The following is a 25,853-nucleotide window of genomic DNA, read 5'->3' as shown; positions in this document are numbered from 1 at the left end:
TCACATGCAAAAGCTCACAATTTAAGTGGGGAACAATAGAACTTAGGAAGATCAACATGAGCTAATGGGTAGATCAAGGGCCTGGGAGTCAGAAGGACCTGTGTTCTAATCCCGGCTCTGCCACCTGTCTGCTGTGGGCAAGTCACTTAACTTCCCTGTGTCTCAGTTACCTCATCTAACAAGTGGGGATAAAGAGTGTGAGCCCTATGTGGGACAGGGACTGTGTCCAACCTGATTAGTTTGTATCTAACCTAGTGCTTAGAACAGTGCTTGACACATAGTAGCACTTACCAAATACCATCATCATCATCATCATCAAAAGGAAAGGTTGTGATCACTGGGGGCCAATAAGAAACAAACAAATTCCATGGAAAAAGAGTCCGTGGAGATGGGGAGGGTCATGAGCTGCTTGTGCCAGGCTGGTCCTTGGCTCAGTCTTGGCAGTGTTGCAGAAGACAGGCTTTTGCAACTCTGCTTCATTTGACAGAGCATGTGAATCTCCTGTGCATTGATTTTCCTTTATGGAATATAATTTTTAAAAAATCAAAATGTTTTTAAGTGTGCGTGGCTCAGTGGAAAGAGCACGGGCTTTGGAGTCAGAGGTCATGGGTTCGAATCCCAGCTCTGCCACTTGTCAGCTGTGTAACTGTGGGCAAGTCACTTCACTTCTCTGTGCCTCGGTTCCCTCATCTGTAAAATGGGGATTAAGACTATGAGCCCCACGTGGGACAACCTGATTCCCCTGTGTCTACCCCAGCGCTTAGAACAGTGCTCTGCACATAGTAAGCACTTAACAAATACCAACTTTTTATACTCAATTGTATTTATTGAGGGCTTATTGTGTGCAGAGCACTGTAATAAGCGCTTAGGAGAATACAATATAACAGAGTTGATAGAAACATTAGTGGCCCACAATGAGCTTCCAATCTAGAGGTTATAATTTTCTGTGTCTACAAAGATCAAGTGACAAGGAATCTGGGGAGGTGAAATGGAACCTCAACTGCCTGCTATTTAATGACTGACTTTTCCAGTCTGTTTCAGTCTAGTAATAATAATAATTATGGTATTTGTTAAGCGCTTACTATGTGCTGGGGTAGATACAGGGTAATCAGATTGTCCTACGTGGGGCTCACATTTTTTAATCCCCATTTTTACAGATGAGGTAACTGAGATACAGAGAAATTAAGTGATTTGCCCAAGGTCAGACAGGAGACAAGTGCTGGAGTGGGGGTTAGAACCCACAACCTCTGACTCCAGGCCTGTGCTCTTTCCACTAAGCCATGTTGCTTCTCAATCTCAATCTAGTAAAAGGGGGCCTGGAAATTGATATATCTTTTAATTTTAAGTAAGCATGGATCACCTTGATGCAACTAGGTTGGGTTTATGTTATCTTTTAAGTTTTAAATAAGCATGGATCACCTTGATGCAACTAGGTTGGGTTTATGGAGACAAAAGAGTAATTCTATGAGACAGTTTCCCTAGGTATGTCTGAGGGTACCCAATTTACTGGTGATGCCGGTGGGCCTGCTGTCTTCCTCATTCCTTCATTCCACTACTGACCAGCTTGGTCTGGCCAGGCCTGAAGTTACCTAGTGTGGTAGTGGGTTAAGGGAAAGGATGAGGGTGGAGATGACATGGATTTTGGTGCTATCTATGTTTGGGATGAAGGTTTCCCTGTGGCTAACACTGAGCATTCTATTGAAAAATTCAGTGAGCAAAATGAGGTTGGTCTGGACTAAGCCCTTCCCAGTGAGAAAATGCATTTCCCAAGTTACCCCTGGGTCTTAAATATCACCTTCACCTTAAATTATCTAAACTGGTGGAAGTTTTGAAGAGATTTTTAAAAATCAAACATATCTTTCTAGAGTAACCTCTCCAATAAGCTCACCCAGGTTTCATAATTGGGCCCAAATTTGACTTTCATCACATTTCAAGAATATGGTGGAATAAAGTGGTCTTTGAAACTATTTGAACAACATAAAAACAACATTGTAAGACATAACCACAAAAATATAACGAAGGGTTTTATGTAGAAACGCTAGCAGAATCTGAAATCTCTGAAGTATGATACTTTGGTTCCCAAACGTGCCTTTAATTGGACTACTAGTAATAGTCCAGAAAGACACAATTTGTACACACTTTCAGGACCAGTGGTGGGTATTTAGTTTTTCCTTCAGGATTTTTTAGTTGGATGAAATGGATTCCTTGATGGTGGCATTTTTAGCAAGGAAAGGAGGATAGGTCTTCTGTAGTTAGATAGCTGGGGTGGAAAGAGGAAGGTATATTCATCAAAGACTTCTATGTCAGCCACCGTCACACTCACTTCACCATGTTACTATCAATAGTGTCGTCACTGAACCCCACAAATACATGCATAAAATGACATGTCTATTTGAATGGGTCACCCTAGGATAGTTTACATTCCATAAAATGGAGAAAGCCTGAGAACTGAGAAGAGCAATAGACTTGGGTTTTAATCATTTTGCATCATTTCAACAAATGCATTTTTCTTTTTTTTTCTTTTTTGAGGTGATCCACCCTTTTATAGATTTTGGAAAGACACTCTCCGAAAGAAAGATTCTTCTATGCCTAGCAGTGCAACAGAGCAGATTGTGGAAACTACTTCATATGCCTTGCTTGCCAGTTTGCTTTTAGGAGAGATGAATTATGTCAAACCAATTATCAAATGGTTATCTGAAGAACAAAGATATGGTGGTGGATATTTTTCCACCCAGGTAAATTTTAATGTCTTGGTTTTCCCATCCTTCAAACCTTGTAAACACAGAAGTACTAGGAAGTACTAGTAATGGAATAATGGAATTGACAAATATTGTCATATCACTGTTGGTGATAATTAGACTCCTTTCATCATCATTGGTAGTATTTATGAGTGTCTATAATAAGCAAGTTATAGTCCCCTCCCTCAAGGAGTTTACCATCCCAAATTACCCTATTTCTGGTGGGAGAAATCTCACTTGGAAGACTTTAAGCAGTGGCTAAAAATGATGGCCCATATTACAAAGAGTTACTTTTTTGGCTGTGTGTATCTATCTTTTGGATGAAATAAAATATTCAATTATGGAAAGTTTGAAAAAAATCCCAATTTGAATATTTTTGTTAGTGGGAAGCTATCTTTTCATTTTGATTTTTCTATCTAAAAAAAGAAAGATTATGTTCGCAAGGAGAACGCGGCTTTTTTCAGGGAAGAACTAAATGCTGCCTTGGTGAGTTGTCAAATTCCTCTAATTTGTTGCAGGATCTAATTCTGGTATTTCTCCCTTGTTCTTGTCATCAAGTTGTGGTTCCTGGTGAATTTACTTATTCATGAATTTGAAAAATCTTTTGAAATGTGAAAATTCATTAACTTAAATCAAGATTAAGTTTTTTTCTGTTCAAAAATATTAGGTTTACATTTAAATATCCAAAATACATTTTTGTAGTCAGGCATTCCATTTAACTAGCTAGCAGTGGAACAAACTGGCACTGGGACCAGAATTTAAAATTGGGGTTCCATTCTCCCTGGATCAAGAAATCATTCGAGAGTGGAGAGAGATGAGATCCTTAAAGTCACAGGTATAATGGGACATGATGTTTTAGGGCCTAGGGCTGGTCAAACCCTAAGGCTCAAGCCCAGAAGTATAAGAGATTTCCAAGTTGCTCCATATTAGAACAGCTTGGAAAATCTGTGGGTGTGGAAATGAAATGAATTGCCCAAAATTACCCCAAAGGCTATATTTTACCCCTTTGCAATAGCTATTTGCAATTTTATTTGGCCTCCATACTGATTTATTTCTCACTGATTTTTGATAGGACACGGTTAACGCCTTAGAAGGCCTGACGGAATATTCACTCCTTACCAAGCGACTTGAATTGAACATGAACATTAAAGTGGCATACAAGAACAAAGGTGTCTTCCACAATTATAGAGTGACAAATGAACATAGCCTAGGGAGATCTGTGGAGGTACAGTACGCATATTTTAAACTTTTAAAGGTCAATACGAAAGTGATCGAACAATTAAATAGTAACAGTGGTTTGTTAAGCACTGAGCTAAGTGCAGGGTAAATACAAGATCATCAGCTTGGGCACAGTTTCTGTTGCACCTGGGGCTCACAGTCTAAGTATGATGGAGGATCGGTATTGAATCCCCATTTTACAGATGAGGAAACTAAGGCCCAGAGAAGTGGCTTGCCCAAGGTCACAATGCAGTCAAGTAGTGGAGCTGGGATCAGACCCACGTCCTCTGAAACCCAGATCCATGCTCTTTCCACGAGGTCACACTGCTTCTCAGTACTTCAGTACTCCTCACCCCAAGAGGCATGTCTTGGCCCCTCCTACCCCCCAAACCCAAGTGACTTTCAAACACAAAACTGCTATATACAAAGAACTGGAGGAACTATTAATCCTTGGCTTTTACTTAGAAAATTCAATTTAGCCATTTAGCTTGGCTATGAAACTATTCATGAAATTCCAATAGATTTGAACTAAAACAACAAATGTGATTTGTCCCTGCAGATCCATCACGTTTTATGATTCATTCGATCGTATTTATTGAGCGCTTTCTGTGCTCAGTATTTATTTATTGTAATATTCATTACATTTTTGTCCCTTAGTTGTAAGGTAGATGCCATGGTTAGGACTAGCTTAATGCAGGGACCAATGGGGCCACGTTCAAGGGTCCTAGTCACCCCACAATGTGGCCCCCAGCCCTGCAAACTCCTACCCCTACTGCAACTCCCTCCAAAAGCAACGCTCCCATGAGGCTGGATGTATTTCCTTCAACCACTCCCAGTCTTTCAGAGGATCCCCCTCCCCTGCCCCTTCCCTGGTCAGACCAGGCCAGGGATGGGAGCCTCAGTCACTGCTGACCTGACTCAGGACCCTAGACTCAGCTTCTTAAATCAGGAAGCAGGGGCAAAACCCGTCAGACCCACAAGGAAAGAGGAAGATCACTGACTTCAGAAGGGCTCTGAAGATGCGGAAAGCAGTGGAGTGATGAAGGAGGAAATTCAAGACAGAAGGGAGAATTGGTTTAAGGAGAATGAAACATGCAGGCTGGGGTGGAGTGTGAGAAGCAAGTGGATAAGAACAGCTGAGTGACTTCCTTAAAGCCAGTACATCTAGGTTGGATGAGATTTCCCCCCAGTAGCATTTGTTAAGCACTTACTATGTTCCAGGCACTGTACTAAGTGCTGAGGTAGATACAAACCAATCAGATTGGACACAGTCCATGTCAGACTTAGCACTCATAGCCTTAATCCCCATTTTACAGATGAGGTAACTGAGGCTCAGAGAAAAAAAGTGATTTAACCAAGATCACACAACAAACAAGTGGTGAAGCTGGGATTAGAACTCAGGTCCTCTGACTCCCAGACCTGTGTTCTTTCCACTAGGCCATACTTTGCTTTCTATTCTGGTGGAGCAAGCTCTTGAAAGGGCATCTAAAGATGTTGTGAAGTGGAAGTTCTCCTACATGAAAGGAGAAAGATGCTCCTCCTTTTCACTCTTATAACAGAGTACAGCCACCATGCAATATATACAAACATACCTATATATGTATCAGGGAAAAGTAACTTGGAAAAGTCATGATCAGGGTGTGATCTGGAGCAAGCTGAGGGCAAGGAGAGGCAGAGCCACCCCTCAGCATAACCATGGCAATTCTGCTTTCAAGTGTGTTGCTGAGGAGTTTTTCATATGGGTACAGTTGTTAGGTAAAAATACATGCTGCTTCTACTTACTCGGATATTTCCCCTTTCTGTTTGAAGGGGAGGATAGTTCAGATGACTAGAACTGCTATCTAACATTATTACATTTTAACCCCTAACATTTTCCTCTTCTAGAAAAGGAAAAATATATACTCATGGAACATCACAACTAACCCAGTAAAATTAAAGTCAGTAATAAATGAAAATCTGAATATTAGTAGTATTTTAGCTTTGCTGATACACTGCTACTAAGTAGCTCTAAAATGTTTATTCTGATTGTCAAATCATAGCAGGTTTTGTTTCTGTGTTCAACTTTGCAGGTGCCTCTGAATGATGACCTAGTTGTGAGCACTGGATTCAGCAGTGGTTTAGCTACAGTACTTGTGAGTGCCTGATAGGAAACTTTATGGTGACAAAATATGATTTGTTTCTCTTAACATGAACAGGACTAAAAGTTTCCTCTAGAGATTCGTATTGTTCTGTTATTATAATCTTCCAGGGCTAAGGTTGTTGACTTACTTTGAGCAATTTTAGACAAAATTAAAATATTTCTTTTTTTTTAATCATACTTAAGTCCTTACCATGTTCCAGGCACTGTTATACTAAGTGCTGGATCAGATACAAGATAATCAGGAGCTGTGTCCCTTATGGGACCCACAGTTTTAAGACAGAGGGAGGAGGACTTAATGTGTGGCTCAGTGGAAAGAGCTCGGGCTTGGGAGTCAAAGGTCATGGGTTTGAATCCCGGCTCTGCCACTTGTCAGCTGTGTGACTGTGGGCAAGTCACTTAACTTCTCTGGGCCTCAGTTACCTCATCTGTAAAATGGGATTAACTGTGAGCCTCACGTGGGACAGCCTGATTACCCTGTATCTACCTCAGCACTTAGAACAGTGCTTGGCACATAGTAAGTGCTTAACAAACACCAACATTATTATTATTATTATTATTATCCCCATTTTACAGATGAGGTAACTTAAGCACAGGGAAATCGAATGATTTACTGAAGATCACATAGCAGACAACTGGCAGAGCCGGGGTTTCATCCTGGTAAACCATGATAACCACGACTCATGTTTGTAGAGTACTAGCTCTCATATATCCACAGAGGACTGCCCTCAGTGGATCTGTGGTGAGAGGAGAAAAGGTCACTCTTCTGAAACTGGCTCTCAGATGGAAATCATGGCACATCCCTCTAATGTGACAGACTGGAGGCAGGTTCTCCCCAAGCAGACCAAGGGAGTTCTCCACCCCTCCAACCCAAGCTTTAAGTCAAATATTAAGGGTTTCAAGACAGTGATAAAGGTGAGATAGGGCAGTATTAACTTCTACTACTGTTCTATGATCATATCTATGATACTGTATGTCAACGACTGTTCTAAACCCTTGGGAGAGTACAATTCAGCAATAAGCAGTCACCAGTCACATTCCCTGCCCACAATGCGCTTACAGTCTAGAGTGAGGGAGGCAGACATCAATACAGATAAATAAAATAACAGATATGTACATAAATCCTGTGGGGCTGTGAGGGGGTTGAGCAAAGAAAGCTAGTCAGGGAGATGCAGGAGGGAATGGAAGATGAGGAAAAGTGGAGTTTGTCTAGGAAGGCCTCTTGGATGAGATGTGCCTTCAATATAAGGATTTAAAGGCAGAGGGAGAGTAATTGTCTGTCAGATTTGAGGAGGGAGGACTTCACATGCCAGAGGCAGGATGTTGGTTAAGGGTCGGTGGCAAGACAAGTGAGATCAAGAGGCACAGTGAGGAGGTTAGCAATAGAGGAGTGTGCGGGCTGGGTTATAGAAGGAGAGAATCAAAATGAGGTAACGGGGCAAGGTGGTGGAGTGCTTTAAAGCCGATAATGAGGAGTTTTTGATACAAAGGTGGTTGGGCAACCACTGGAGTATTTTGAGGAGGGGAGTGACATGTCCTGAACGTTTCTCTAGAAAAGTGATCCGGACAGTAGAGGAAAGGATGGACTAGAGTGGGGAGAGACAGGAGGCTGGGAGGTCTGCAAGGAAGCTGATGCAGTAATCCAGGCAGGATAGGATGAATGTTTGCATTTTGAATGGAGAGGAAAGGGCAAGTTTTAGCTATGTTGTGAAGGTGGGACCGACAGGATTTAGTGATATATTGAATATGTGGGTTGAATGAAAGAAAGAGTCAAGGATATGAAGAGGGAGGATGTTACAGGCTAGAAGCAGGATGTGGGTGATAGATCAATGGTGAGAAAGATGAGACTGAGGTAGAGTGAGTAGGTTGGTGTCAATAATAATAACAGTAATAATAATGAAGATATTTAAATGTTTACTATGATGATGATGGTATTTGTTAAGCGCCTCTATGTGCCAATCACTGCACTAAGCACTGGGGTGGATATGGAGCAAATCAGGTTTGACACCATCCCTGACCCCCACAAGGCTCATAGTTTTATTTCCCATTTTACAGATGAGGTAACTGAGGAACAGAGAAGTAAAATGACTTGCCCAAGATCACACAGCAGACAAGTGGCAGAGCGGTATTAGAACCCAGGTCCTTCTGCCTCCCAGGCCTGTGCTCTATCCACTTGGTTATGCTGCTTCTCATTAGATTGACCTTCACAAACAACTATCCCTAGCACATTTTAAGAGTTCAATAAATACCATTGCTTGACTGATAGGGAGCCTCCAAGTTCCTATTCACACGTCCCTCTCCCCAGTCCTTCCAATTATTTTATTTTGTGTGGAACTGAAGATCTTTCTGAAGATCTTTCTGAAGATCTTTGTCTTCCATGGCTGGTGCTCTGACCAGTTGAAAAAATTGAATGCTGAGGACCCAGCTTGAGGCTTATTCTTTGCCTCTCTGCCAAGGGAGAAGGGTATGCTTGTCCCCGTGCACCATTTTTAAGACCCTCCCGAGTGCCATAATTGAGTAAGCCAGGATCATCAGAAGCAGCTAGAATGGACCCTGGAAGAAGCTGCTGGAAGCAGGTAAATAGCTAAATAGCTAAGTCAGCATTCAAAAAATACCATTGACTGATTGATACATGTGGCCTATAGCAATCAACCATCTATAGCCTGTGGTTGGGTCAGGCTATTGCCTCTAGCTGAGTTTTATTCGCTTTAATTTGAAAAAGGAATGGCTACTCTTTGCTCATTTATCAGTTTCTCCTCCCTGGTATTGTTTTTCCTTCTAAAGCTGACTTCTTTTGTTATTTTATATTTAAGGTTAAAAATAAATTATTGCATTCATTATTCAAATTTTATTCAGCAATAACAGTTGCTAGGCACACAATTATCTTTGATCTGTTCCAGTTTTAATCATAATTCTATTCATTTTCTCCATTGTGTGCATTGCTGCAATTAAGAATCATCAGTATCTGTATTTTATTTTAAATGAGCATGTTTCACTCCTATTTTCAAGATGAAAATTCAAGTATGCACAATTGCATGAGTCAGAGGGGCATACATTTCAGATATGTATCTTCTATAGTCTAACTAAGGTCACCTGTAACCTCCTACAGCCATACGTTCCTGCCTTTAAAACCCTTCAGAAAAATGGGAGACTTCATATCAGTGCACCATTTAAATGGAAATGAGCCTATGATTCTAAACCTCCTAATTTTCTAATTACCACATGATTATTTCCACAACTCTTTTTCATTTTCCCCTTCCTGTTTATATGCAGGTGAAGACTGTGTTTCACAAAATTGGTACCTCTGAAGAGGTGTGTAGCTTTGAGTTGAAAATTGAAGTCAAGGACTCTCAAGGTAAAAAACAATGTTGAACTTATCAAGGGTTTATATTAGTAAAAAGCTAGTGACTCATTTTTTTAAAAAAAAACTCGTAAAAAAGATTTGTTCAAAAGAGGCGTACAGTTGATCTCTTTTAGAAATTCAACATAATTCTTAGAGTTAGACTTTGGGGAAGTAGTGGTCCAATACTGAGTCCAGTGGAAGGAAATGGATTAATTTTCCACAAGGACCTTGATGACCCAATTTAATTTTAAATTTGCAAGAGTATTTATTCCTATTGCAATCAAGCAGTTTGCCCACTTATTACTAGTTTTAAATAGTTGTAAATCATAAGACCTAATGTATAATATGTCTATTGGCCAGATGTGCCTAGTATGATTTATTCTTTTAATTAGTGAGAAAGTTATTAAATCACTATAAAAGAGTGCATATTTAGGTAAAAATGGAAATTTAGTTTGAACTATAAATGAAAATTTACTGTATTATTTTCCTGTTTATTTTCAATTAAAATCAATGTTTTATAATTATTGCCAAATAGTATTCATTTCCCCGTAGGAGAATGTTTATTTTCAGATATATATAGTTCCTAGACATAGTTGAACATATCCTGATTCCATAATAGCTAAATAAAGCATTTTTCTACTGTTTTTCATGTCAGATGATAGCCAGTCCTTCTACAAATATAGTGAAACCAAGAGCAAACGTGTTTTAGCATGTGCCAGGTGAGTTAATTTCACTTCTTGCAAATAAATTTATATAATCAAAATAGCTTTTGTGCACCATTTTAAGCTGGAGAAGCTCTGAAGATCAAAATATTGCATTTATTTCTGCTAACCTCTAAACCAAAGATAGTAGGAGGTCCTTTTTAAGGAGGAACTTCCTTTTTTTTACAAAAAAATCAGAGCGCTTACTACATGCAAAGCACCTTTTATTGGTGTTTGACCTAATTCATTGCATACTCTCCCTGCTAGACCATGGCATTAAATTCTGATTTTCTTGGGCGAAAGAACTTTTTTCGTTTGTTTTCATGGCATTTGTTAAGTACTTTGTATGTCCCAGATAATGTACTAAGCACTGGGGTAGACATATTCCATGTCCAACATGGGGCTTACAGTCTTAATCTCCATTTTACAGATGAGGGAACTGATTTACAGAGAAATTAAGTGACTAATCCAAGGTCACACAGCAGGCAAGTGGCAGAACCAGGATTAGAACTCAGGTCCTTCTGACTCTTAGGCCCATCCTCTATCCACTAGACCATGCTGCTTCAAAGGTCCATTCCACAAAGCTAAATGTCTAGCAGTTTTCAAACCCACTGGAACTTCGGCAAACCCACCAGACAGTTTCAAGGGCTTAAAGACAGTGATCTGAATCAGACACCTGACTTTCTTCATGTTGGAAAACTTCCTAGAACAGGGGTTCCATCTTATTGAAGTCTTCCAAAACCTAGGACGTTATAGATAGCAATGTCATAAGCAGTCTTCTTTGGTATAGAAGACTATTCTATTCATTTTAAGATGCACTCTATATAAGCACCTGCAATAACTTATCAAATATCCAACCTTCCAAAGCAGTAAGGATGCATTTTATTTAGGATTTGGAAATCCATCAACTGCATGTAGCTAATATTTTATATTAAAGGCAAACCTATAAATATTACCTTTAAAGTATTCTATTCAGCTTTAAACTCATGCCCCACAGTAGATCTGGGTTATGTTCCCTAAAAATGTGGTTTCAGTGTGAGTGGTTGTATCATAAATTTCATCTACCCTAAGATTTAAATGGTGTAAGAAGGATTATGGAAAAGTAATACAAAATTCCCAAACATGTCATATATTATAACACTAAACATTGCTAAACTCTCATTTAATATTTGTTAAATTCAAAGCAAAACATCACCAATTTATATAAATGAGATGTTGTAATGTAATTGTACTTCTTTGTAGCAGGCTGCAGAAAGAAAAGCTTGTACTGCGGACTATGGTAGTGGTTTGCAGCTTTAGAGAAGAATTTGTCCAATTTAGGTTCAACAGAAGCCTTCTTTTCTTAGAGCATTGTGAATTAGGTTCACTTCTTTCAAATACCTCTGTGTACCTTTGAACTCCTCTCTCCATTAGGGTCTTCACTCATATTTATACGATCATCCCTTTTCTTCAAAATCGATGCAAGACTTCTCAATCTCAAGATTTTATCTAGTGTGGAGAAATCATACTTCATCTGTTTTGGCATCTTGCAATGATGCATGGGCTTGCCAGCGTTCTCTCAAAGTCTTTGTGGGGCAATCACCCTTTGGAATGAAATGCAATTAATTAATCAACATCTGCATTAATCAACATCTAAATTAAGTTGCCTCATTAGTTCAACCACTTCTTTGGTTATCTGCTCTGGGGATTCTTCTATGGCTTGAAAATCTGTCTTTCTCCAAGAACCATTCATTGTCGACTGCTTAATTTCAGTCCAGTGAGGAGGGGGAAGGAAGGGATTTATTAGTAGTGTTTGGCGGGAACATAGGGGCTGGTGAATATATGCATGGATTACAGCATCAAACAATGCAGAATGTATTCCTGGGGTGGTTGCATTCTGGAGTGGTAGTAGCCTGTAGTAAGGTATTAAAAAATTCTATTTGTATCCTCAGGTTGGTTGGCTCATGAGGTTATTGTAAATTGGCCAAATGAGCCCCAGGTATTCCAATGATATGTTTTTTTAAAAAAAGACATAGAACTGAGGCATGCATTTTCCCCTGGGAATTTACAAATAGATATGAACGCTCAGCTTTCATTAGTCCTCCTTGGTTTTATCCAGAAATCTTTCCATCTGAGAGATCCAAAAGTATCATCATTATTCATCTGAAAAATAAAACCTGCCCTGGATCTCATTTCTTACTACACACAGTGGTGCTCAATAAATTCCACTGATTGATTGAAAATCAGTTAGTTCTAATTGTAGCCTAATGAGATAAGAACAAGGGGAAGTCACAGGAAAATGCAAGTCTCTGCTGTTTCAGAGTTGTTAGCCTTTAGTTTTTATAGCTTTGGGACTCTATGTTCAGCTGCCGAACTAGTGAATTTGGTTTGGCTCTGTGACACCCAAATTAGGCTGGGTAAATTCCAAAAATAACTGTGTAAATATTCTTGAAAGGAATTCTATTTTTTTAAAAATCTACAACCAGTCTTAAGATACTGTCACACAATCTATCTGCCTAGCAGGATCGCTTTAGCATTTTGCTTTCTTTGGTATTTTTCTGGTCTTTTAAAAAATGCAAGGTCTTTTAGTCTCTCTCTTTCACCCTCTCTCTTTCTCTTTCTCAGTCTCACTCTTTCTCTTTCAAAACAAAAATTGCCTTGTGGAAGGGGTGCCTTTAAATGAGCTCCTTCTTTGCCAAAGACTTCTTGAAACTAAGATTCCTATTCCACAGCTTAAACATTCTCCATGGAAACCAGTCATTGGGGCTCCAGCAGCCTTTTCAGAGACATTCTCCCTGTAACTTCAGAGGCCCATTTGGGCATATTTAGCACTGCATTTTGCTCCCTTGTGAAAGTGATATCTAGCTGTTTTTCACAGCAACCTCAGCAGTGCTGAGATATTTTACCAAGTGGTCGGAATAAAAGCTGACTTTACTTGCTGATTTAATGGGAAATGAGAAATCATCTTACGAGATACAAGTGTTGTCATTTAAGAAGTCAAAAAGGTTTTATTTTGTTAAAGTATTACCTGTTTCCAAGCCTGAATTATAAAAATGACACTTTTCTATCTGAGCAAGACAAGGTTTCTTCCAAAACCATCTCTCTTGCTTTCCTTCCACTTGTATTGGTTAACTAAGTTTACCAGCTGCAAACTTGGTCCTCTCTTGCAAATACAATTATTACTATTTTTTTTAAAACTTTAAAACTTTGTTTTTTCAAAAAAGTGAATGACTAAAATTTTACCCTGCCTATCAAAATTCTGGAATTTAAAAAAGCCTGTTATCCCATTATTTCCTTTTCAGCTTCATAACTTCTGGGGCAATGATTTCAAATATTGATTGTAAGGTAAAAAGTTATTTTCTATTTGAAGTAGGATATTTTATTGAGCTGCACTATCACCTTTAAAACAGAAAGCACTGATTATCCAGGGATAGCTCTTGCTTAGAGGTCATCTGCATGGGGAACAACTTTCAGGAGAGGCCTATAAAAGGAAGATGAATGGAAACATGTTCCAATGACCCAGTAGTGAAATAGCTTCCATGTGGATCCAGGGATGTTGTTTTTGATTGGGGCACCTCTGATCTTGGCCTCGTGGCAATCTTGACCTCATGGCAGTAGTAGAGCAGGATTTGGAGAAAAAATGGGAGAACATAGAGGCCTCTGGGAATTTTAGTCCTAGGCAGAATTTAGAACATGCACACTATAAACTCACCTAAATGCATTTGATAGCAGCCCCACAGCACTTATGTACATCAGTCAATTGGTGGTATTTATTGAGTACTTCTATATGCAGAGCTCTTGGGAAAGTGCAGTACAGAGAGTTGGTAGATATGATCTCTGCCCATAAAGCACTTGTAATCTAGAGGGGGAAAATATAGACATTTATGTACCCTGCCATTTCCCCTATCTGCCATTTATTTTATCTGTCTCTGCTTCTAGACTGTAAGTACCTTGTGGGCAGGGATGGTGTCTGTCAACTCTGTTGTACTGTACTCTCCCAAGAGCTTAGTACAGTGCTCTGTACACAGTAAAGACTCAATAAATACCACTGACTAATTGAATGGGTTCCAAGCCCCTGAATCAGAAATCAAGACATGTTCTATATGAATCTGGGGGAAAGCTTCCATTTTTTCTCTTCCTCTTTCTTCCAATTCACAATTTTAATAATCCATTTTCTTCTAATTTTTTCTGTTCTACCTTATTTTGGGTGTGTCATGGACTTAAAAAGTCTTATGGGTGAAATAAATGAATAATGAAGGACAAATCCTTAGGTGTTGGAGTATTCAAGGTCTGAGGAGAAAAAAGATTTAGAGTATTTTTGTGGATTTCATCTCCCAGAATATTTCATTTCTAATCCATATAGGTACAAACCCAGTCCCAGAGAACCATATTCAGAGTCTTCCCATGCAGTGATGGACATAGCTTTGCCCACTGGAATAGGCGTATATACAGAAGATCTAGCACTAGTAAGTATCAGAGAAGCCCTCCTTCAAATGTTTACGTATTTTGTTAAGCTCTGAAATATCCACCCACTTTCCTCCTAATTTCTTCCATCTAATAGTTTAAAAAGATGAATGATGTTTCATACTATTCTCACTTCTGCTATTTCACATGTTTCCGTTACATGATTTAGCTCTACAATGGAAGAATTAAGTAACATTTTTCTCACAACGTGAGTCTGTACTGGATAGTAATATGACTCATGGATTGGTGCAAGTAAATTCTGTGTAGGAAGAGATGATTGCACACATGATAATAATGTTGGTATTTGTTAAGCGCTTAATATGTGCTGAGCACTGTTCTAAGTGCTGGGATAGATATAGGGTAATCAGGTTGTCCCATGTGAGGCTCACAGTCTTAATCCCCATTTTACAGATGAGGGAACTGAGGCACTGAGAAGTTAAGTGACTTGCCCAAAGTCACACAGCTGACAGGTGGCGGAGCCGGGATTAGAACCCATGACCTCTGACTCCTAAGCCCGTGCTCTTTCCAGTGAGCCACGCTGCTCTCTCCCATGTGTATCATTGGTCCAGGAAAGGATGCTACTATGTTTCCTAACCTCTACCTCAGCCTTACGGGGCTGAACTAATCAGTGCTTTGTGGTTTTTTCATGTTTTTGCAACTTTTACAATGATTTACTGGAGTGTGATAGCAGTGAGTGGCAAGAATTTGAAGCATTCTGCTAGTGGTGGTCAAAACAGTATAGGAATTTGTATAGAAAAATGTCAATCAAGTGATAGCGTTGGACCATCTATCCCTTTTCCCCATATTTCTATTTATTCATTGGCTAGTAAACTGCCATTTTTCCATATCATAAGGTTCTTCAAGAAATCCACCCCTGCACTGTAAGAGAATGGCCTGTCCTGAAATCAAAAGTCACTTGATATTTGCTTTCTAGGGTATCATATCCTGCAACTGAATTTTTAGTGGTCTCCTTCACTAGATAGGGTGCAAAGAGGTACAACTACAGGTATAAATGTAGGTATGGATTTACTGAGGAATGCAAGGAAAAGTTAGCTGTTCTTTAACTCCTATTCAATTTAAACTTTGACCCATTGTCTTTCTTTCATTTCCAGTGTAAACAACGAATACTTAAACTAGAAATACATTATGTTTGACTAAAATAAAATAAACCAGAAATACATGCATTATGTTTGACTGACTATTTTTATCCTCAGCTTACTGATGGGATAGATAATCTGTTGACTGATTATCAAATAAAAGATGGACATGTTATTCTGCAGCTGGATTCAGTAGGTCCCTTATTTCTTCTAATCCATTTATGAATTGGCAAAATAAAAATCTTTGCCGGATTCTGTTTCCTCTCTGGCTCACTTAAATTATTACATCTGCCAAACAGATTCCATCCGATGAGTTACTTTGCGTTCGATTCCGAATATTCGAGCTTTTTCATGTTGGACACCGGAGCCCTGCTACATTCGCTGTATATGAATACCACACACCAGGTGATTACAGAACTCTGTTTATTACAAAGTTGTATAGTTTCTACTGGGGAATCCTTTCATCCTTGATGAAATCCTTTGGAATCTCCTCTAGTACCCAATTTTCCCTCTCTCCATACCTTCATTCATATTACTCTGAACAAATCAGACCATTATATTTTCCAAAGAGATTCAATATAGAGCTTCTCTAAAAGAGAAAACCTGGGAAATTGGAAGGGCTTCTAAGTCAGCCCTGTACTAACAACTTCTTCTGTGTTCCCATAACCTATCAGGTTGATCACAGGGCGAGCAAGATAGAATGGAAGGGTACCAGATTTCTTTTCTCCCTCCAGGATATCCAAGAGCTAATTTCCCAGTCTCTTTCCAGAAGTAGCTGCCTAGTGGATAGAGCATGGGCCTGGACGTCAGAAGAACCAGGGTTCTAATCCTGACTCCAGCACTTGTCTGCTGGGTGACCTTGGGCAAGTCACTTAACAATAATAATAATAATTACCATACATAAGTGCTTACTACACGTCAAGCATTATTCTAAGTTAATCAGGTTGGACACAGTTCCTGTCCCACCAGGGGCTCATACTCATAATTCCCATTTTGCAGATGAGGTAACTGAGGTCCAAAGAAATTAAGTGACTTGTCCAAGATTACACAGCAGATATCTGGCAGAGCTGGGATTAGAATCCAGGTCCTTCTGATTTCTAGGCCCTATCCACTAAACCATGCTCAATTACCTCATCTGCAAAATGGGGATTAAGACCGTGAGCCCCATGTGGGACAGGGACTTTGTCCAACCCAATTTTCTTGTATTCACCCCAGAGCTCAGTAAAGTACCTGGCATATAGTAAATGCTAAACAAATACTACTATTACTAGTATTACTTTCCAAAGGGAACTGAATTGGAGCTCCTGAGAGATTTCAGGCCTGATAGTGATCAAAAGATTCACAAAACATTTGGATGTATTAGATGACAATTTACCCCACCCCTTATCTCTTTCATTGCTACAGATAAGCAGTGCACTGTATTTTATGACCCTTTCGGGAATAGACAACTTGACAAAGTGTGTGAAGGATCAGCCTGCAAGTGTGTTGAAGGTAAACTTTATCTCAAGTGCTGGTTATAGTGATTTGGAGTCATCCCAGATAGGAATGATAAAGCTCGGGTCTGTGATTGGTGGGTTTCCATTGAAGAGCTTTTGCTTTCTTACCTGAATGGTCACCTATTGTACTTATTACACATTCTAAATTTTCAGAGGTGGAGGTTTTAGATTTAAGCATAAATTCTCTTTACACCAAACTTTATCCTGGTCAGCTTCTTGAAAATGTAAAGGGCTTGTCTTTTTGTACAAGGTTCTGCTTCTGCTGACTCAGAAATGTTCCCACACACGTGCAGAAGCTGCTGTCCCAAATCCACAGATAATGTTTTGTGCCTAAGCCCTGGAGAAATCATGTTCATATCCAAAGAGAGTTTGTGCTGATCTTTCTTCCTTACATTAACTCCTATACATTTCTCACAAACCCCAGCGGAATGTGGCCAAATGCAGAAAGAATTTGATCTCACCATCTCTGCTAATGCCAGAAAAGCAACTGCATGCCAAAAAGACATTGCTTATGGTAAGTTTTGAATGGCAAAAATGCACCCCTTTAAACGTAAAATGCATGATATAAGATCAATTAGACCTCTGTGGAGTAATGATCTAGTTTAGAACAGTTTGTTCCTTGGAAGGGAAATGCAGTCCTTCTTTTTTCCACAGTAAAATACCAAGCCGTTTGTGTTCAGACCAGAAATGTGATTTTCATTAACAATAATAGCAGCTATATACATGTGCAGAGAAGAGAATTTAAGTTGCATGGAATAAAGTACAGTAAAAGGGGTATCTACAGAAACCACAGAGATAATATTTTTGTAAAATTTGCTTCCAGCAGAGGAAAATTCAGCTGTTGGGTTTTGATTTTTTCAGGGTGTCTTCAAAAGCCAGTCAGGACAGAAAATAAAATTCACTAAATTTACAAAGTAGAGCAAAATATTCCATTACGTGAATCTCTGTTGAAAGTTTAGCTCAGGAGGGTGTGGTCTATTTATTTCCATGGGAGAGCAGACTGGACTTTGTAAAAAAAAAAAAATTCAACACTTTTGGCCTTTGGAGTTTTCATTCTTTATATTATGTTAAGCTTAAGGGTTTTTTTTGTATGAAGACACCAAAATTTGTGACAGACTTTTAGGCAGTTTCAGACTTTGGTAAGGCTCTAGACTGTAAGCTCATTGTGGGCAGAGAATGTGTCTGTTTATTGTTGTATTGTATTTTCTCAAGCTGCTTAATACAATGCTATGCACACAGTAAGTGCCCTATAAATAATTGAATGAATGAAATGATTCATTAGAGGGGAAGGTCCTTGAGGGCAAGGAGGATAACGTCTATTTTATTCACTCAAGCTCTGAGTGGCTGCTCAGTAAATATTATTGACTGATGATAATGTGCTTCTTCTTACTACGACTACTACTAATAATGACATTTGTTAAGTGCTTGCTATGTGCCAAGCACTGTACTAAGCTTTGGAGTAAATGCAAGCAAATCTAGTTGGACACAGTCCCTGTCCCCTACGGGGCTCACAGTCTCAATCCCCATTTTACAGCAGAGGCAATTGAGGCCCAGAGAAGTAAAGTGACTTGCCCAAGGTCTTGCAGCAGACAAGTGGTGGAGCTGGGATTAGAATCCATGACCTTCTGACTCCCAGGCCCATGCTCTATCCATTAAACTGTACTGCTTCTCTATTCTTAATGAATATAAAGGATTTTTATCACCTAGCTATCTATATTTATGGCAACAAAGGAATTCCAATATGAGTTTATTTGATTTTGCTTAGTGTCGATTTATGTGGGAATTTAGCAGGAAAAACAAAAATGCATCTTCCCTTATAAAAAGCAAAAGGGTGACTTGTTTTCCCTTTCTTCCAACATCTACCCAATACTCAACAAATCACTCAACGAATAACTGATTGTTTAGTCAATAATGGATTGATCTGATATTCCTGCCTTTTTGAGCTATCAGTCTGCATACCCTTAAGGCAAATGCACATTAAGTTATTGGGATTCATTATTTTATAAGCATACTCCTGGAAAGTAAAAGGTAGAAGAATATTGCCATAGCAGACAATTTTTTTATTCTGCCTAATCCAGGACTGTTCAATGGACAAAGGGAGTTGCTTCAAAAGAAGATAAGTAATCTCCCTGTATATCAGCATTGAGAGAGGGTAAATAATTCCCCCATAGCCCTTAAAGGTAATAAGTTTCCATTCCCAGGAATGACAGTTTAATCTGTCTTTTTACATTTTAGTTTGCACAATTCAGAGATCACTCACGGTCGTAGAGTATAAATAGGTTACTAAACTAGTATGATTTTAGATTGTTTTGGAGAGATGCCAAAGAAATAAAGCCTGCATTGTTTTCCTTTCTAGTCTACAAAGTCGAAATTTTGTCCTTGACTAAAGAGAACAGTTTTATTAAGTACACAGCAACCCTTCTAGATATCTACAAGACTGGTGAGAGCACTTATATTCTTTGATTATTTCCTTTACATATGATATTTATTTATTGTTTTACTGATACATAAATTTAGTTTAGACTTTTCAGGGGAATTTTTTTTCCTTTCATGGCGTGGGTTGGAAACAAACAGTATAGCTTCAGACAAGACTCTTAAGAGTCACAAACCCCTCCCCCTTCTTGAGAGTTTTGGTATGATTATTGTGGTATTTGCTATACACTTATGTCCCAAGCACTGTACTAAACTCTGGAGTAGATAGAAGATAATCAGGTCAGAGAAAGTCCTTAACCCACATGGGACTCACAGGCTAAGGAGGAGGGAGAGCAGGTACTGAATCACCGTTTTACAGATGAGAAAACTGAACACGGAGAAGTTAAATGACTTGCTCAAGGACAAAGCAAAGAAGTGTCAGAGCTGTGATTGAAACCCAAGTCTTCTGCTCCCGGATTTATATTCTTTTTTTCACTAGGCCACGATGGTGTCTTTCATTCATTCATTCAATAGTATTTATTGAGCGCTTACTATGTGCAGAGCACTGTACTAAGCGCTTGGGATGAACAAGTCAGCAACAGATAGAGACAGTCCCTGCCGTTTGACGGGCTTACGGTCTAATCGGGGGAGACGGACAGACAAGAACAATGGCAATAAACAGCGTCAAGGGGAAGAACATCTCGTAAAAACAATGGCAACTAAATAGAATCAAGGCGATGTACAATTCATTAACAAAATTAATAGGGTAACGAAAATATATACAGTTGAGCGGACGAGTACAGTGCTGTGGGGATGGGAAGGGAGAGGTGGAGGAGCAGAGGGAAAAGGGGAAAATGAGGCTTTAGCTGCGGAGACGTAAAGGGGGGATGGCAGAGGGAGTAGAGGGGGAAGAGGAGCTCAGTCTGGGAACGCCTCTTGGAGGAGGTGATTTTTAAGTAGGGTTTTGAAGAGGGAAAGAGAATCAGTTTGGCGGAGGTGAGGAGGGAGGGCGTTCCAGGACCGCGGGAGGACGTGACCCAGGGGTAGACGGCGGGATAGGCGAGACCGGGGGACGGTGAGGAGGTGGGCGGCAGAGGAGCGGAGCGTGCGGGGTGGGCGGTAGAAAGAGAGAAGGGAGGAGAGGTAGGAAGGGGCAAGGTGATGGAGAGCCTTGAAGCCTAGAGTGAGGAGTTTTTGTTTGGAGCGGAGGTCGATAGGCAACCACTGGAGTTGTTTAAGAAGGGGAGTGACACACCCAGATCGTTTCTGCAGGAAGATGAGCCGGGCAGCGGAGTGAAGAATAGACCGGAGCGGGGCGAGAGAGGAGGAAGGGAGGTCAGAGAGAAGGCTGACACAGTAGTCTAGCCGGGATATAACGAGAGCCCGTAATAGTAAGGTAGCCGTTTGGGTGGAGAGGAAAGGGCGGATCTTGGCGATATTGTAGAGGTGAAACTGGCAGGTCTCGGTAACGGATAGGATGTGTGGGGTGAACCAGAGGGACGAGCCAAGGATGACACCGAGATTGCGGGCCCAAGAGACGGGAAGGATGGTCGTGCCATCCACGGTGATAGAGAAGTCTGGGAGCGGACCGGGCTTGGGAGGGAAGATGAGGAGCTCAGTCTTGCTCATGTTGAGTTTTAGGTGGCGGGCCGACATCCAGGTGGAGACGTCCCGGAGGCAGGAGGAGATGCGAGCCTGAAGGGAGGGGGAGAGGACAGGGGCGGAGATGTAGATCCGCATGTCATCTGCGTAGAGATGGTAGTCAAAGCCGTGAGAGCGAATGAGTTCACCGAGGGAGTGAGTGTAAATGGAGAACAGAAGAGGGCCAAGAACTGACCCTTGAGGAACTCCAACAGTTAAAGGATGGGAGGGGGAGGAGGCTCCAGCGTAGGAGACCGAGAATGATCGGCCAGAGAGGTAAGAGGAGAACCAGGAGAGGACAGAGTCCGTGAAGCCAAGGTGAGATAAGGTATGGAGGAGGAAGGGATGGTCGACAGTGTCAAAGGCAGCAGAGAGGTCAAGGAGGATCAGAATGGAGTAGGAGCCATTGGATTTGGCAAGAAGGAGGTCACGGGTGACCTTAGAGAGAGCAGTCTCGGTAGAGTGGAGGGGACGGAAGCCAGATTGGAGGGGGTCTAGGAAAGAATGGGAGTTAAGGAATTCTAGGCATCGATTGTAGACGACTCGTTCTAGGATTTTGGAAAGGAAGGGTAGTAGGGAGATAGGACGATAACTGGAGGGGGAAGTGGGGTCAAGAGCGGGTTTTTTTAGGATGGGGGAGACGTGGGCATGTTTGAAGGCAGAGGGGAAGGAGCCCTTGGAGATTGAGTGGTTAAAGATATAAGTTAAGGAAGGTAGGAGGGCAGGGCTGATGGTTTTAAGAAGGTGAGAGGGAATGGAGTCCGAGGCGCAGGTGGAGGGGGCGGCACTTGCGAGGAGGGAGGAGATCTCCTCTGAGGATACTGCAGGGAAGGATGGGAAAGTAGGGGAGGGGAGAGTCTTGTGTATCCAGGACTTTTATTTGGGAATCTACATTTATTATAAAACAGAACTACCTTTTTATAGGAAACTCATGGGTCAAGTTTTGTTTTTACAAGAATTGTGATTATATTTTTTACTTTTATGCTAAATTTATGGGTAGTGCTACTACATATCAAGGGTGGCTGCTAGGTTGATCATTCTGGAGTGAAAAAGGTCCCCATGATGACTTCATTTCTTTCTACTGTAGGCACATCTTTTGCCCAGAAAGACTCTCAAATCACATTCCTTAAAAAAGAAAGTTGCACTAATGTTGATATTAAAAAACACAAGCAATATTTGATTATGGGAAAAGAAGCCCTTCAGATAAAATCAGGTTTCAGTTTCAAGTAAGTGACCATTACTTTGAAATCCTGAACTTTATTTCAATGCGGAGCATGGTTTATCCTCTAAACTGGCTGCCTTGTCCATTCTGAACTATATTGCTTCTCTGCATTTCTTTGGTAATTGCTGTAATCTGTTTAATCACATTTTATGATTCTTCATTACTTTATAGGACATTCAGGAATATTCAGCAATGTTATTTTCATTTTTAGAAACTGTAGGGAAAATGAGGGAAAAGGCCATTGTTCTTTGTTCATGTTTATAACTTATAGGCACTTCTTTTTCGTATTTCTTGACAGGTTCATCTATCCTTTAGATTCCTTGACCTGGATTGAGTACTGGCCTTCAGATGAAGATTGTTCACACTGTCAGAATGTCAGGGCCACTTTGGAAGAATTTTCTGATGACCTCTTTTTCAGTGGCTGTGATGATATTTAAAATTCTATTTGGAAAAAAATGCATTTCCTCATTCCTTAAACCTGTTTTCTCTGCTTTTTAGTAGTTGTTTCTGCTCTTTTTAACATTCATGTTGAGTTTAAGTCAGAAAATTCCATTTGCTTATATTTACTGGCACCTGTTTTCAGATGATAATGATTTTAAGGTTTTTAGCTACTGCCTTGAGGGGAAATGTGGAAGAATATGTACAAGTTATTGGAAACCAGATAAAATAAATTGGAATGCCACATAAAATAATCAGAGGAATGCCACATTATGCCAAAGTAATGACCTACTGAAACGCAATCTCTTCTGAAAACATACCCTCTCTTTTAATAGGAAAACATTAGGAAAAAGAGAACTGATAATTAAAACTGTAATTTGTATTAAAAATTACACATCAGTCTTCTATTTTATACAATTTAGGTAGCATTAGCTTAAAGTCAAGCAAACACTAGCATTTCTGCAGTAACAGTGTTTATCAGAAAGCAGCTACTACTTTTAGGTTTTTCAAGGTGAGGACCACTGGTTGTAGTCATGCCAATCAAAGAATCACAAGGAATTATAAAGATAACCTATCAGAGAGGTACAAAATTAGTATCACCATTTCTAAATCTTGATTTGGAAAAGACAAATAATCCTCTGTAACTCAAAATAAAATGGCACCATGGTCTTTTATTTTGCCACCTAGAAAATACTAGAGGTTTCTATTCCTTGAGACCGTGAATGCCAGAAAATATGGGACCCTATCCTTCTCTTCTTAATGATTCGGAATTCAATTTCAAAACAGCCAAGCCCTTTATTTGAAAAAAAATTATGTTAATAACAAGCATAGATTTCCTTGTCATCACCCTTTTCAAAGTGATCTCCAAATTGATATCTTATGCTACTCAAGGTTCATGTCACAACAGATGGCAAGGTATATTCATTCATTCATTCATTCAATAGTATTTATTGAGTGCTTACTATGTGCAGAGCACTGTACTAAGTGCTTGGAATGAACAAGTTGGCAACAGATAGAGACAGTCCCTGCCGTTTGATGGGTTTACAGTCTAATTGGGGGAGACAGACATACAAGAACAATGGCAATAAATAGAGTCAAGGGGAAGAACATCTCGTAAAAACAATGGCAACTAAATAGAATACCAACACCCGAAGTCAGGAAAAATAGAGTAACTCAGAACCACTAAAATGATATGAAGAAAAATCCAAGAAAATAATATAATTATCTCCCACCTGGATTATTATATGACAGGTACCATACTAAGTGCTAGGATAGGTATGAGCTAAAAAGATTTGGACAAAGTCCCTGTCCCACATGGAGCTCAAAGCCTTAATCGCCATTTTACAGATGAAATAACTGAGGGACAGAAATAAAGTGACTTGCTCAAGGTCACACAGCAGACAAGTGGCGAAGTTGGGATTAGAACCCAGGTCCTAATGATCCCAGATCCGTGTTCTTGCCACTAGGCCACGATGAAACAAAACACTAACACAACATGAAAAGATGGACAAATACGCAAAGTAAAAACAAAAAATGGTAGAGTACCGAGGCCAGAGGGGCAAAGTTTTGGGCTTCTCCACAGACCAGAGTCTAGAATAGCAACCTCAGCCTTCCTAAGGTTTATGGAGCTGATGTCAGGCTGCGTCTGCTTTTCTCCTTCCCTCTGGGGTTAGCATAAGGTAAAGTGGGGTTGGAGGCTCCACTGTGTCCTGGAGGAGAGCTTGCCGGTCCAATAGAGGAGGAAGCCACGGGCTCTGGATGTCACGGTAGGAAGACTGCAGGGTTCCCAGTGGATTATTTCGGCCATCTGAGGGAGAGGGAGGTCCATGGGGCATGCTGCTGCTGCAACAGTCCAACGGGCCGTGGGCATGTCAGGAGTTGGGGTTCTGGAAGTCACTGTTGGGAGGCAGCTGGATTTCCGGTGAAACTGTTCAGCCATCTGATGGAGAGAGAGGAAGCCACGGAGTTTCAAGAGAGGTTCATAAATGCTACAGGCCTGGGATGGAGAGGGAAGTAAGTATCCAGGTACTTAATGACATGGAAAAGTCCCTGGAGAAGCAACGTGGCCTAGTGGAAAGAGTATGGGCCTGGGAGTCAGAGAAGCTGGGTTCTAATCCCAGATCCACCTACTGGTCTGCTCTGTGACCATGGGCAAGCCACTTCACTTCTCTGTGTCTCAGTTACCTCATCTGTAAAATGGGAATGAAGACAGTGAGCCTATGTAGGACAGGGACTGTGTCCAACCTGATTATCTTATCTCTACTCCTGTACTTAGTACAGTGCCTGGCACTGTACACTTACAAATGCCATTTTTAAAAAAAGTTGAAGTAGGTCCCAGGTCCATGCTCTATCCACTATGCCACGCTGCTTCTCTAAGGTCTTGGGTTTTAATTCCGACTCTGCCACTCACCTATTGTGTGATCTTGGGCAAGTCACTTAACTCCCCTGTACCTTAGTTTCCGCATCTGTAAAATGGGGATTCATTACCTGTTCAACCTCCTACTTACACTGTGAGTCCCAAGTAGGTCAGAGACTATATCTGACCTGATAATCTTGTATCTACCCCAGCGTTTGGCACAGAGTAAGTGTTTAATGAATGTTAATATTATATTTAGTGATAATAATAATAACCCAGTGGCTGGACAAGGAGAAATGGAACAAAGGAACTCTGCTTCTCCAGTAGGTCTACCTTCTCTAGCTTAAAACAGTGGAAGGACATGGAGGTCCAAAGAATAAGGAGATAAAGAGAGAGAGTCAGGAGGGGTCTTTCCTTGCTTGCTGCCCACCTGCTGCTTAGCCCTGGGTCCCAATATGTAGGTAAGACACATAGTAAGTTCCATCATCATCATTGGGTTACAGTCAGAAAAATTTGGCACATATTACTCAAGATTACCAAGGTAAGTAATGGAGCGCCTATAGACTATAACTCCTTGTGGGAAGGGAGCATGTCAACCAGCAATGTTATAT

At 40.4% G+C, this 25,853-nt stretch overlaps 1 protein-coding gene across 1 annotated transcript in view; it reads left to right on the top strand.

Annotated features, from left to right (window-relative positions):
• The window catches only part of C5 (complement C5), a 73,888-nt gene extending 50,610 nt beyond the window's left edge, over positions 1 to 23,278 (top strand). The window contains exons 29-41 of the mRNA XM_029062901.2: positions 2,530 to 2,735; positions 3,811 to 3,963; positions 6,026 to 6,088; positions 9,367 to 9,448; positions 10,092 to 10,155; positions 14,480 to 14,582; positions 15,795 to 15,869; positions 15,977 to 16,082; positions 17,082 to 17,168; positions 17,598 to 17,687; positions 19,530 to 19,613; positions 22,314 to 22,452; positions 22,747 to 23,278. Of these exons, the coding sequence (XP_028918734.1) occupies positions 2,530 to 2,735; positions 3,811 to 3,963; positions 6,026 to 6,088; positions 9,367 to 9,448; positions 10,092 to 10,155; positions 14,480 to 14,582; positions 15,795 to 15,869; positions 15,977 to 16,082; positions 17,082 to 17,168; positions 17,598 to 17,687; positions 19,530 to 19,613; positions 22,314 to 22,452; positions 22,747 to 22,885 (1,391 nt within the window). The 3' untranslated portion in view covers positions 22,886 to 23,278. The remainder of the gene's footprint in view (positions 1 to 2,529; positions 2,736 to 3,810; positions 3,964 to 6,025; positions 6,089 to 9,366; positions 9,449 to 10,091; positions 10,156 to 14,479; positions 14,583 to 15,794; positions 15,870 to 15,976; positions 16,083 to 17,081; positions 17,169 to 17,597; positions 17,688 to 19,529; positions 19,614 to 22,313; positions 22,453 to 22,746) is intronic.
• Positions 23,279 to 25,853: the final 2,575 nt, after the last annotated feature.

This window comes from Ornithorhynchus anatinus, chromosome 4, assembly GCF_004115215.2.
Source record: "Ornithorhynchus anatinus isolate Pmale09 chromosome 4, mOrnAna1.pri.v4, whole genome shotgun sequence".
Lineage (NCBI taxonomy): Eukaryota > Metazoa > Chordata > Mammalia > Monotremata > Ornithorhynchidae > Ornithorhynchus > Ornithorhynchus anatinus.
The sequence above is the reverse complement of the archived record's forward strand: the minus strand, read 5'-3'. Positions and strand labels throughout refer to the sequence as shown.